Below are 12,993 nucleotides of genomic sequence, written 5' to 3' on the forward strand. Positions count from 1 at the left end.
TATATATATATATATATATATATATATATATATATATATATATATATATATCCATATCCATATCAGTAAAAGAGCTATTTTCATAGCTCAGGTTACCTTATCATAAGGCTTATGTCTTGTACTGATGAAAATAAAGATGATATTATATTATTGTTATTATTGTATTTAATCAGTAAAGGTATTGATACTGAGCTTTGGAATAACTCGTACTATCCATGAACAGTATATTATAAAGTAGTAAAATATGTCTACAGTGCTAGTATTTTATGCTGATTTTTTTTCAGAGCAGCTTCTAAAGTTCTATCTATCATATGCTGGGTGAACACATCCCTGATTAATGTTTTTTAAACATGGTTTTCAAGCTCTTCCAATAATAACACTATTTTCTTTATCTTTTTGCACGTCTGATTCACCCGGATTTTCAACAAAAGCGTAAGTTTTATTTGGCATTTAAGTGAAAAGTATTTGCTTTTGAATCTACACTGCTTCTGTTTCCTTCATTGTTCAGCCTTGTGGCAAATAAAGCACAGAATAAGCAAATAACCAATTAACTAAAATGAATCATTGAAATTGAAATATGGACCATAGCCTGGGTTTAATCACCCAGCACTGAGAATTTGCTGGTAGAGTGTTGACAAACTTGTGCCTTGAATAAGGCTATAATAAAAATATTGTTTGTTTACCCTCACCCGACCGACCCGCCAAAAAGGGGCCGACTAAAATTTTTTTAGTGATCTATCCCATTCTTTTTTTTTTTTTACAAATTATCATTCTTACATTATATAAATCTGTAGGAACAAAACAAACATTCAACATAAAAGGTATCTCCACACAAGCATACCCGAGCATGTAGACACCATGCTGAATTTGTAAAAACCCAGCCCCCTCAAAAAAAGCCTAGCTACCTACCCAAACTTTTGAGCCTGGGTCGGGTGAGGGCAAACAAAGGTTTTTTTAATTGTGGCCTAACTGTCTCTGAATCTTGCCTAACTATGTGTCGATGGAACAATATACATGTTTTTTTTTTTAGTTTGATAGCCTTGGCATTTGCTGCATCAGTCGGTCTCACACTGGTTGTACTGGCATGTGCTCTCAAACCGTTTGGGTAAGCAATTGCCTTGGTCCATAAAGTCATTAGCAAAGTGATTAGTCTAAGAAAAAATAGCTATTTGTATAAAAATATGAACATCTAGGTTCAGTAATCAAACATAATTATATTACAAACGTCATTTAGAAAGTCCACGAGTTGTGCAAAGGGTCTCGGAAATTTAGTTGAAACTTTTCTAGTGATTCGTAAGTTTCCACACAATTATCACGAGTTTTCGACTAATCGGCTGCATTTGTGTTTACAGCGTGTGGTGGCCGCTGTTTGTGCTGTTCTTCTTTGTGATAGCACCCATCCCAATGGTGATTGCACGGCGGTAAGATAGCTGTGAATTGTTTTCCAATGAGCTCACTTGAGTAGTAGTGACTGTGCAGTAATGGCGAACAATGTCTCCAACTATTACATTGACCACATGATGTTGGAATTTGAAGTGTTTCTATTAATTCAGGATGATTAGTAGGCAACCCATAATTGACATGTACAAAGCTATTTATGATTCATAAAATGAATCATTGTCTTTGTTTTGCGTGCTTGTTATAAAATATCTGAATTTAATACGGATTTGCAGGTTTCAGTGTTTTTTTAGTTGCCAGTTTTTAAATCGGTGTAAATTCATTGAAAATGTTTGTGGGAGGTGGGAGAATAATTTATTATTAGTATGAGACCAGCAGTAGCTCCATATCGCATGTGATTGTCAATGTCAAATTTTTACAGTAGACCCTTGTTTACTGTAGTAAAACAATAGAGCAATAACATGTGAAGTGCGTGTCAGTGGCAAGCCCTTTTTTTTAGTTTTTATTTGAGAATTTTTTTCTGGGCCTTAAGTGAGTGGCAAATAAAGATTATTATTATTATTGTTGTTGTTGTTGTTATCATTATTATTATTTTGTTGTTATTGTTGTCGTTGTCGTTTACTTGCAGGTACGTCGATGAGATGGCGGTCAGTAGTGTACTCATCGAGGTCGCGATGTTCTTGACCACAGGCATTGTGATCTCTGCATTTGCATTACCCATCATCATGGCACGATCTCCGAAGGACAACCCCGTTGTAAGCTCTGCAGATGTGATAATGTAGAAGGACACACAGTGAGAGGCAGCAGCAGCTAAAGTCGATGTGAATCTTGCTGTTCAAAAGAGCCGACTACTGTTGCGATGTGTCTATCTCTGTTTCTCAATAATGTATAATCAGGGTTCTGCCCACGGTGGGCGGCGGTGGGCATGTGTGCCCGGCACTCGCGGTTGCCGCCCGGCACTATATATCTCCGCCCGGCACTAATTTTTGATATTAAAAAAAAAAGAAAAAAAAAGGTTTGATATATGGGCTTTTTATTACTCAGAATGCAGGAAATTGAGTTTCAGACTATCCAAAATCAAAAGTTTTCCGGGGGCATGCCCCGGACCCCCCTAGATTGGCTTCGCGCCCACGGCGCTTGCATCGTCGCAACTGGATGCGCCCGACATAAAAAAATCCTGGGCAGAACCCTGTATAATGTAACACACTTCTAAGCTGCTTATTGCTCCTTGCTTTGTATAATGTCTTTGTTTTGTCTGGTGATGTTTTATGCGTATATCATCCCAACCTCGGCTGACCAAGTATTAGTCTCTTCATATTAATGCATGATTTTTACCTAATGTGTTTTCCAGATCAAGTGGGGAGCCTGTGGTCTGATATCGGCTGGAAACGTCGTCGTTTTCGTCACAATTCTCAGCTACTTCATCGTATTCAATAACGAGGACATTGACTACAGCATGTGGTAGCAGAGAGCGTGGCGCGAGCGAGAAACACTGTTCACACGGTCGCGCTATGCACTACGGCTTGAGGCTCGCCGTCCACGTGTGTTGTGCTGTGCTTTGAAAAGATTGCTTCACGGATTGAGGGGCGGAGAGTGCATCGCTGCTGACTGGCGGGAAATCCAGCTAAAGTCGTGAGGGCCGTGGCATTGTGATTGGCGAAACTAGTCCAGAATACCGCAATTGCAAAGTCGCAGCTGAAATGTCACTCACAAGACACATTACTGCGCTCGTCGCCTCACTGCCACCTCACTCACTTCACTGCCACCTCTAACGCAACAGTGACATTGCGTGCAACCTGACCCCTAACCAGTGGTCTGCAGAACTCGCACACTTCATTTTCTACACGCTACGAATTAACGTGGCGTTAGCGATCACTGAGTGACGTGCACACCAGCAGAGACCCTAAGACTCGCTCACCTGCGCAAGCTGTGCAGGTGTTTAATAGATGGCGCTGGAGGCATCGCAGATTGTCTCGTGCGGGGAATCGCTGCTACGCTGCAGCGTACACGAGGGCAGACTGATGGTCACGCGCAGCAGGTTCGAGCGCGCTACTGCCGAGTTCGTCGTGAAACAGACGTGCTGGTTCCCCGATGGCGAGGCGGCGCCCGATAGAGGGCGCCCGTGTCGGCTGTCGCTGCTCGACTGCGGCGCGTTCGCGGAGGTGGCGTACGTCGTCGTGGCGCGAGGTGGCGCCCCCTGTGAGGTGGTCGTGCTGCGCGCCACGCCGTGCGCGCGCGAACGAACGCTCGCCGCCGCCGCCGACGACGTGCGGCTCGACGTCTGCTTCGCGGCGGCGCCCCCTGCCGGCTGCTCCTCGTGCCCGTGTCTCATCGCCGGCCCCTGCCTGCTGTGGGCGGCCGACGGCGGCGGCGGGTGCGTCGTCGCATCGTCGTCGTCGCGCGTCGCTCGCGTGGGAAGCTGCGAGCTCGCTGCGGATGCGGTCGTCCTGTGGTCGGGCGTCGTCGCCGGCAACGCCGCGCTGGCGTTCGTGAGGTCGGCTGCCGGCGGCGGCGTGGCGTTGATCCGAGTGACGGACGGCGAACCGGCGGTGGCCGACGTCGCGGACTACGTGACGGCGGCGCACGCCGCAGCAACGACGGCGCTAGACGTCGTGGCCGCGCGCGACTGGTCGCCGCGGGGGCGCCACCACGGCGTGCTGGCGTTGGCGGCGACCTCGCTCGCGCAGCTCGTAGAGTTTGCCGACGGCCGGCCGCGCCGCTGCTGCCGACTGCCGTTCCGCGACGCCGCCGCCGTCCTGCGGCTCCGCGGCCGCGCGGGACAGCGCCACCTGGCGGTGCGGTCGGCGTCGGGCGACGTCGCCGTCGTCGCGTACGAGGAGTTCCGCGTGGTCACGCCGCGCGAGCCGCTAGAGGGCGTCGCCGCGGCCGTCGTCGGCGACTTTCTCGGCGACGGCAACGAGCAGCTGCTCTGTTGTCTGCGTGCTGGCGCGGCGACTGTGGCGCCCCCGTGCGGCAACAACTGGATCCTCACCGACCTTCAAGGTGTCAGGTTGACGAGCGGCGGCGGTGCGGCGGCGCGCGTGAACGCGTGCGAACCCGAGAGCTTGAGGAAGGCGGCGGCAGCGCTGGCGCAGCGCGCGCGGGACGGCCAGAGGGCGCTGCACGGCGAGGAGCGGCGGCGGCGCGACCGGCAGCGGCTGATCGCGAGCAGCTGGGCGGCGATACGGAGAACGGTTGCCGGCGGCAACGACGACGACGACGACGACGAGCCCGGGATCGGACTCGTACCCCTGTTCGGGGATCGGGCGGCGAGCGCGGCGCCCCCTGGCGGCGGCGCGAGGCGGCTCACCGTGCAGCGGCGATGGGTGCGGGTCGTGAGAGAGACGCTTGTCGTCGGCGTGGAGCTGCTGAACGAGGGCGCCACCGCAGCGTCGTCGCTCTCGCTCTCGCTCGCCGCCTCGCGCAGCGCTGCCTGCACGTCGCACAGCCGCGTCGTGAAGATCACCGGCAGGGGGCGCTACCAGCAGCACGCGGCGCCGGCGGAAGGCGGCGTTCTCGCGTTGCTGAAGCGCGAGATTCGCGCCTCGCAGCGATCGCTGAAGCGCCAGCGGACGGAGGCGGAGGAGGAGGAAGGGGAGGGGGTGTACGTCGCGGGCTGTCAGGCTGGGTGGGAGGAGCTGCGAGCGGGGGAGCGCGGCTGCGTGGTCGCGCGCACGCCCCTCCCCGACTTCACGTCCGACGTCGTCACGTACGATGCCGTCGTCAGCTACGTGTGCGGCGGCGGCGGTGAGGTGGCGACCGTGTGTGCCACCCTGGCAGTGTGTGCCAACGACATTGCTGCCATGCAGGCGCGCCTCCCCGCGACAAACACCGCGCGGGAGAAGGTTGGGAACACTTCTGCGCGAAAGGAGAAGGTTGGGATAACTCCCACGCAAGCGGAGAAGGTTGGGATAACTCCCACGCAAGCGGAGAAGGTTGGGATAACTCCCACGCAAGCGGAGAAGGTTGGGAGCACTCCCACGCAAGAGGAGAAGGTTCGGAGCACAACCGCACTGGAGGAGATGGATTGGAGCGCAGTCGCGGGGGAGGAAGAGGATCGGAGCACGACTGCACAGAAGGAGAAGGCTTGGAGCACTTCCACGCAGGACGAGGAGGTTCGGAGCACGGTCGCACAGGAGGAGGTCCGGAGCACGGTCGCACAGGAGGAGGTCCGGAGCATGGTCGCACAGGAGAAGGTTCGGGTCACGACGGCACAGGAGGAGGGTCGCAGCACAGTCGCACAGGAGGAGGGTTGCAGCATGGTCTCACAGGAGGGTTGCAGCATGACGGCGTGGGAGGAGGAGGATCGCAGCACGGCTGCACTGAACCTCGTTCAGACTGCAGTGAGAGTCGACGTGCGATCACTGCACACCAACCTCGCGCGCATCATGCCCGCCCTGCTCGACGACGCCATCGTCGCCGGCGAGTGGCTCCACTGCCAGGGGGCGCTGCTCGGTGCGCGGCTGCATCTGTTGGAGACGCGTCGACGCAGAGTAGCGGCCGTCATGTACGGCTGGAGCGCCTCCCAGGTGGCGCTGCTCGCGCGGGAGTTGTACGCAAAGTTGCCAGCAGATGTCAGCATCGTCCCCCGCGATACATGACAATCATAACTGTCGATTTGAAAAAGGAGAGAAGGTAATGAATGTAATTTTGTGACTGTCGAATCAGGGGTGTATCATACCTGCTATTTAAATGATTTGTTTGTGATAGAATATTAGGAGAGAATATAGTCAACCATGCATATACCGAGTGCATTCCTGTTTTAATTGGTTGATGAAACACTATATTTTGCAGTTTTATTGATGTGCAACTGTCCGAATTGTAACTTAGAAATTAAATTTGTATATTTTCATGTAAGTAATCTGGCATTTAATCCTGTCATGGAAATCCGCAGATAGGAACCAAACCATTGTGGTCCCTACAATATGTGTGAAACCCGAGCTAGGCCACACAACAGTATCACAGCATAACGAACCTGCCATGTACAGATCGTTCGTCTGATATTAGCATGTACTGTACGAAATCCGGTATATTGTATTGATGCGTTTAGGCCTGGTGAGACTGCTGTGTGTGAGGCTGACTGTATTATAATAGATTAAATGAGAAAAGGATTTTAATATAATTTGAATTGTGACTGAGACGAAACGAATGTTGTAGTGAAACTATTCTATTGTATGTTAATATTTAAAGGCCAATAAAGGCTTCTGTCATTGCAACCCCAGTCTTGTATACTAATTACTATACTTTGTGTCTGTTGTGCGAACACAAATAATGTCATTTGCAACCACATTGTGTACTAAACGGAAAGACATTCCCAAAAATACTGGCAATAACAACAAACTGAAACCAAGAGAAGATGATTTTACAACAAAACACAGACTTAAATTTATTCTAATGTTATTAAATATCTTAACGACTACAAACAATCTGTAAAATATGTAGTTGTAGTTTGTGTGCACTGTAGTAGCCATGGTGGCACCGCAACCAAGTTCAAGGCCTGCAAACTGTACGCACGTATGTTACACTACATACCACGGGTAATCCATGAATCCAATACATTCATAAGACAGTATCCTACCTACCACCTAACGATCTACACTTTAAATTACTACGTTCTCAACATGTCAAACAGACCTCGATTAAGCCTAAACATTTCGGTATGCCTTGAAAGTGACTGCGGGTGCCTGTACTGACTACAGGTGTTAACATCAGTGACTAGTTTCAACGCTAGCTGCTCGTGGTCGCCACGCGTGAATGTAGAGAGCGACCCCGCATCGGCAGCGGTCGGCAACGTACAACCAACCCTGTCGGCTCTACGGACTGGTCGGCCCGCCGCGCCACAGCCCTGGCCTCACTGCCCTCTCTCGTGAGGTGACCAAGCCCACTCGTGCACAGGCACTGTCAAGGAATGGTGGTGGGCCAAGCAGCAATCGCGCACGTGTCAGAATGAAGGTAAAATAAAACAACAACACGTAGCATAAATATGACGATGTGCACAGAACTGTACAGCCCCGCAGCCGCGGCCAGCCGCCATGGGTAGTCATCATCACAAGTTTACGATAGAACTGGAAGGCAGGTACTGCGCCCCGTGTTGCCTGGCTGAAATATAGGCCAACGGAATTACAGTTAAAATATTGCTCGCTCGATCGGTAAAAGATCGAGATCGACTGATAAAACAACATCTAACATGTCAGCGAGCAATTATAACACCGGTGAACGCTTTTAAAACCTAAAATTGCCGACGGGGTAGACAATGTGTGAGCTCGCAATTTCTTTAACAAATTTTTGCACTTCCCCGGCCGTACGTATAACATACGAGTTAACCTACTTTGCATTGCACGGTCAACAAAAACTAAACTAGAAACACCTGTAAATTCGTATGGCAACAGCGTAGGCAACAAGTAAAATGCAATAAATTGCATAATGCATTCCATGCAATAATTCCGATTCTGGAAGGGAAAAAAACGAGTTTGATATAATGTAGATGGCCCAAGTGGCCCAGATCTCTCATTGTTCAGGTATCCACCAGCTGGCAGCACATGCAACACTGACAAACAACAATGCTGACTGAACTTGCCCACTCTGTAGCTAACAATTAGCTACCTCCCCCTGCTCCAAATATCTGCTGTCTCACTTCTCTCAAAAAGTATTCACGGAATGCTAGCAGCTTCCGAAATCCCAGCTTTTAGGACATGTGCATGCCTCACCCACACAATTCAAAGTATTGTACTCTCTCAGAGAGAAATCTAGGCAATCATGGGGAATAGGATGAAGGAAGAAACTCACGAGGAACACTTCACCGATGGAACAAAAGAGTGTGTATGTTTGTGCTAGCGAGTATGATGATTAGGCGGTAGACCATGGGTAGGTTGACAGCATGGTGGGTGGGTGGGTCGGGAGGTAACACTTGACTGATTAGAACGAACAAGCTCACCCATCACAGACAGCACAAACTCCACAAGATGCAGTATGCAAAACATCCACGTGTACCACTTGATTTCTACAACCATTTCATCAGAATTTCTATTTTTTAAACAACAATCTGTACATTCATAAAGAAGCCCTCTGCCCAGCAGTGCCATGTCCCACATGCACTACAGGGTACTGCTGACCAGAAGGGCTGTATATTAAAGCCTAGCGACACAAACGTTCCCCACATATCGTACTAATTGCAGCCCCAAGACTGTAGCTGACACAACGTGACCTGCAGTAACCGTGTGCAAACTCTTCACAGCTGTTGCTTAGCAAGTATTAATGTCGCCAGTCTAAGCACTGTACGCCTCGCCGTATCGGTAAAGCTGTGATGACTGTTATAAACCATCCCTTCACGCTTCTGCTCAGAACATCCCGAGCTCATATCATAGCCAGTCAAACCCTCCGAGTCCCACAGATTTTCCGACGCAACAGAGGCAAGTCTGGAAGACGTTGTGTGGCGCGGGTCATCTCTCTGACCCTGGCGCACCCTAGAGTCTGTAACGCACGTTTACTGCCTGGAGTCAGGCTGATGGGCTGCAGTCGTTCAGGCGCACTCAGACACAGGGTCCATCTTAGCAAATATATACACACACGGCGCTGTGCACGTGGCGCCATCCAGTGAGAAGCTGGCTCAGAAATCTGCAAATTCCTTGGCGCATTTCTCGGTGGAGGAGATCCGGAGCGGTTCCTCTTCGTAGTCATCGAAGTTGCTCGGGTCACCCGGACCCTTGCACTTGGGAATGAATGGTGCCTCCACCTATGGGATATGATCAGATGCAATTGTCAAACACAGATTACAACCTGCATGGGAATTGCTGGGCAGTTTTAATTCGAACGTGGCACCGACTGATAGCACATGCGTTACCCCGAAGGAATTTTGACGCTTGTTGCTCTATAAGCGAGTTCGTAGTTAGCCAAGGGGTTGAGTGATGTCACAGGTCACCGGGTCATTTGTGACAAAAATCGGTGACATCTCGAGTGCGGCGTGCGCTCTCGGTTCAGTACGTATATGTACATGTATTCTTTGTACGTGAACACGCACGAGTACGCACGCACATGTGCACACGTACACACGCACACGTGCACACGCACGCATGCACACGTGCACACGCACGCATGCACGTGTACGTACACACGCAAAGACTGTAGCATTACAACAACACAGATGCATGCATATGTGTACTGTGCGGTGGAAATACGAAATGTTTTTCACGAATGACCTAACCCGGAAAAATTCGTGGCAAAGTTCGCGCATGCGCAGACTGTAATTACGAACTCGCTTATTAGACTAAGAGGGACCCTAAAAAAGTTGTAGCACCACCTCTACATACTTTGTCTGACATCATAAAAGGATAGTATGATACCTGCTGAACATTTTGGGGTATGATGTACTAAAGAAATGTTGGGCCATCACCATAGCAACAGCCAAGCAAACATGGATACTAGGACTCCTAAATTTACCACGAGTGTCTATTTTTAGCTTAAATTTGTTATTTTTGAATTAGATTTATTCACATGACTTTAATTGCGTTTACTAGAAAGGAAATAGTGATAGTTAATTTTAATCTAAAATGTAATTTCTTCAGGAAACCGTTGTCATGGAAACAGCACAAGATTTGTCGCGTTAAAAGTGCCAAAACAACCAAATTATTCTGCTTATAAAGAGGGCACAGCACCTATGTAAATTTTGTTTGACATCTATTATGAATACCATTAATATTCCGTTTGTGAAACAAAAACGTCCATAAGGCCAATATTTTCATTGTTGTGATGTCAAACAATATTTACATAGGTGATGTGCCCCCTTTATAAAGCAGAATGATACTGGAAGTAACTTTTTTACTTCATTTTTTATTAAACTATGCTTGAAATAAGTCATATTCGATACTTCTTTTACGTTTTAAACCGTTTTTTTTTTTTTATCTTTGAAGACTTCATCTTAAAAACTGCTTGCCATTTAGCTAAGAATGGACTATAACGAGAAAGTAAAGCTTGTTTATGTACAGTCCATATTAAAAGTTAAGAGTCGCATGCATTCATGCAGGAAACACAATTATTACTGATTATTATTTACTTAGAAATGATTACAATGGCATCGGCATAGACTGTGAGAACTAGAGGCAAGGTTTGGACCTGCAGCAGGCAGCGAGCGAGCGCGCTCGGATATTAGAAGTCGACAAAGGTGTCGTTGCAGGCGTCCTCCTCAGCGATGTTAAACATTGAGTCGTTCTCCTCGTATTGCTGGAAATGCCGCGTGTCACCATCGCTCTTCAGCTTTGGAACAAGTGGTGCAGACATCTGCGGGCGGCAGGCACATGCAAACGCGCACGCACAAACACACACAGGCGCACCACCAGAAGAAAATAGTGCAGAAAAGAGTCACATGCAAAGAGAAGAGAAATGGTTAATGAAAAAAAATTTGGTAACAAAAAAGGTCTTACATGCGCAGTGCTAAAAATAAGCCATGTTCGGTTGTCTGGGCCATGCTAAAACACAACCCTAGACAATCGAATTATGTCAACAAGAAGCTATTTATAACAGCTGTAACAGATTCCAGGCATTCTTCAACTTTTTAATGACTATATTGTGAACATATTCAGGAGCATAGTTTTTAAAAAATCTACAAGGATACGGCTTTACAGCATTTCATATTGCTGGATATTTTTTAGCACTGGCCGCACGCGAACAAAATAAGAAAGAGACCTACAAGACATGGCTCCAAGTTAACTGCACTGCGCTTATAAAAGCCTGTCAGCAGTAAAAGGGTTAGCAATACACGTAGCCATCTAAAAACAAGAGCTGTGCATCTGCCCGGCAGGAAAATAATGCCAGCTCAAAAAGCAGGCGGACAGATGAAAATAGCTACAGAGTTCCTTTACTATGCAGATCGTGTTCCACTTAAAAAGCGCTCCACTGCTCGCTTGCCACTTGCTATGAAAATTAAGCTTACTTTCCCCTCCCATTTCCCTAACCCTTTGCCACTGGCAGAGACATGCTCCACAAAAAATAACCATGCAAGAAGGTTACCTACCCCACCCTCACCATCATGCAAGGAGGTTACCTACCCACCCTCACCACCATGCAAGGAGGTTACCTACCCACCCTCACCACCATGCAAGAAGGTTACCTACCCACCCTCACCACCACGCAAGGTAACCTACCCACCCTCACCACCATGCAAGGTTACCTACCCACCCTCACCACCATGCAAGGTTACCTACCCCACCCTCACCATCGCACAACGAAGCTGCTGCTAGCATATCTCACCTTCTTCTGGTAGATGGCGATCCAGTCTGTTGTCGAGAACCACTTGTGGTTCTTGATGTCGTTCACGCCGTTCTTGAGGTTGCCGAAGCGCTTGGTGAGATCGACCTGCAGCAGCGAGCGTAGCAGGTCCTTCAGGTCGGAGCTGAAGTGCGACGGGAACCTAACCTGTGAACACACGGAACCAAGCCGAAAAGTGAACACACAGCACGAGGCGCGCAGCTGGTTTTTAATTAATTAATTGGATCTGGATCACCACCAAAATGTAATCAATTCTAAGTTACCCCATTTCTGACCTACCCTGAAAATTTAATTAATTAATTAATTGGATCCGGATCACCACCAAAATCTCATCAATTCTAAGTTACCCCATTTCTGACCTATCCTGAAAATTTTATTAATTAATTAAATCATGCACAAACCAACAAATACACGCCGGTGAAAACATAACCTTCTGCCAACCCCTTGGCGGAGGTAACTACACAGATTGGTACTATTCTACGTATTTACGTACGAATTGGGGCATTGTACGACGCAGTTTAGAAACTCGTAAGCCAGGCGGTAATGATGGGGTTGGTGGTGGTAGTGGGGAGTTATAGGTAGGAAACGTGCTTTAGTATTTTGCTAACACATTCGTGTATTGTAAAACATACGGGTTGAAAACTTTAGTTTCCAGTTTAATTACAAAAATTGAAAATAGCTGCCGACACAAGATTGCTTCACTCACCCGTAATACGTATTGCAGTGTCGTTCATCCATTGCGCTCTTGCTTGCTTGGTCGCCAGCGGTAGGCCCCTTATCTAGCTGATATCTCGGGTGCTGTCTCAGCTGCTGTGATCTGTGACATGTTGTACTATTGCGTCACAGTCAACCGTGGTACGCGTGTTATGTGTGTCGTCCGGCAAGTGATCAATTTGCTGAATGTCACCGCATAAAACTGCATTGTTCCGTTGGCTGAATCTTGCTACCAGAACCTGCACTCCTCCTTGCGTCGTCGTGATCATATTCTTCTGTTCCTCGCGTCGTCGTGATCATATTCTTCTGTTCCTCGCGTCGTCGTGAACATATTCTTCTGTTCCTCGCGTCGTCGATAGCCAGGTCGTACAAAATAAGTTCTGGCTTTATTGTGCCTTAGCGGCAACATCATTGTTCGTAGGCATTTCCATACGCAATAATCGTATGGCGGAAACGGCAACACTTCATTCCAACGTCACAATATTCCAATAATCATAGGTTTTCTGTCTTCTTTCTTCCTCTTCTTCTTCTTCATCATCGTTACAGCTGTCTTCACTCAGTGTTTCTCTTGACTTTTGTGCATCGTATAGCTATAGTACCTTCAGTTCGTTGTTTGGCAAG

The 12,993-nt window shown here is 48.3% G+C and overlaps 3 protein-coding genes across 7 annotated transcripts in view; 2 read left to right on the forward strand and 1 right to left on the reverse strand.

The window, feature by feature from the left end:
- LOC106812093 (leptin receptor gene-related protein-like) overlaps positions 1–3,600 on the forward strand; it is a 5,243-nt gene extending 1,643 nt beyond the window's left edge. The window contains exons 1-5 of one of the 2 annotated variants that reach the window (XM_014815863.1): positions 283–432; positions 1,031–1,105; positions 1,353–1,421; positions 2,027–2,153; positions 2,750–3,600. In XM_014815863.1, the coding sequence (XP_014671349.1) occupies positions 338–432; positions 1,031–1,105; positions 1,353–1,421; positions 2,027–2,153; positions 2,750–2,863 (480 nt within the window). In that variant the 5' untranslated portion in view covers positions 283–337 and the 3' untranslated portion in view covers positions 2,864–3,600. Of the gene's footprint in view, positions 1–282; positions 433–1,030; positions 1,106–1,352; positions 1,422–2,026; positions 2,154–2,749 lie in introns of those variants that run through there. The other variant, XM_014815864.1, reaches the window with a different exon arrangement.
- Positions 3,345–6,619, forward strand: LOC106812088. The gene is made up of 4 exons (XM_014815856.1): positions 3,345–3,772; positions 3,818–4,487; positions 4,530–5,561; positions 5,619–6,619. Exons 1-4 carry the CDS (start codon positions 3,345–3,347, stop codon positions 5,997–5,999), a joined length of 2,511 nt encoding a protein of 836 aa, XP_014671342.1. The 3' UTR covers positions 6,000–6,619.
- Positions 6,620–6,755: 136 nt separating this feature from the next.
- Positions 6,756–12,993, reverse strand: part of LOC106812091 (cAMP-dependent protein kinase catalytic subunit beta) — a 43,006-nt gene continuing 36,768 nt past the window's right edge. For 2 of the 4 annotated variants that reach the window (XM_014815861.1, XM_014815859.1), the window contains exons 9-11: positions 11,641–11,805; positions 10,507–10,671; positions 9,045–9,130 (exon numbers count right to left, since the gene is read on the reverse strand). In XM_014815861.1, coding sequence (XP_014671347.1) covers positions 10,540–10,671; positions 11,641–11,805 — 297 coding nt within the window. In that variant the 3' untranslated portion in view covers positions 9,045–9,130; positions 10,507–10,539. Of the gene's footprint in view, positions 9,131–10,506; positions 10,672–11,640; positions 11,806–12,993 lie in introns of all 4 variants that reach the window. The other 2 variants (XM_014815862.1, XM_014815860.1) reach the window with 1 other exon arrangement.

This window comes from Priapulus caudatus, unplaced genomic scaffold (assembly GCF_000485595.1).
Source record: "Priapulus caudatus unplaced genomic scaffold, Priapulus_caudatus-5.0.1 Scaffold607, whole genome shotgun sequence".
NCBI classification, from domain to species: domain Eukaryota; kingdom Metazoa; phylum Priapulida; class Priapulimorpha; order Priapulimorphida; family Priapulidae; genus Priapulus; species Priapulus caudatus.

Coding starts and splice junctions, on each gene's coding strand:
- LOC106812088 (XM_014815856.1), top strand. CDS start 3,345: ATGGCGCTGGAGGCATCGCAGATTGTCTCGTGCGGGGAATCGCTGCTA. Junction 4,488..4,529: donor GGAAGGCGGCGGCAGCGCTG/GCGCAGCGCGCG, acceptor CTGCACGGCGAG/GAGCGGCGGCGGCGCGACCG. Junction 5,562..5,618: donor TCCGGAGCACGGTCGCACAG/GAGGAGGTCCGG, acceptor ACGGCACAGGAG/GAGGGTCGCAGCACAGTCGC.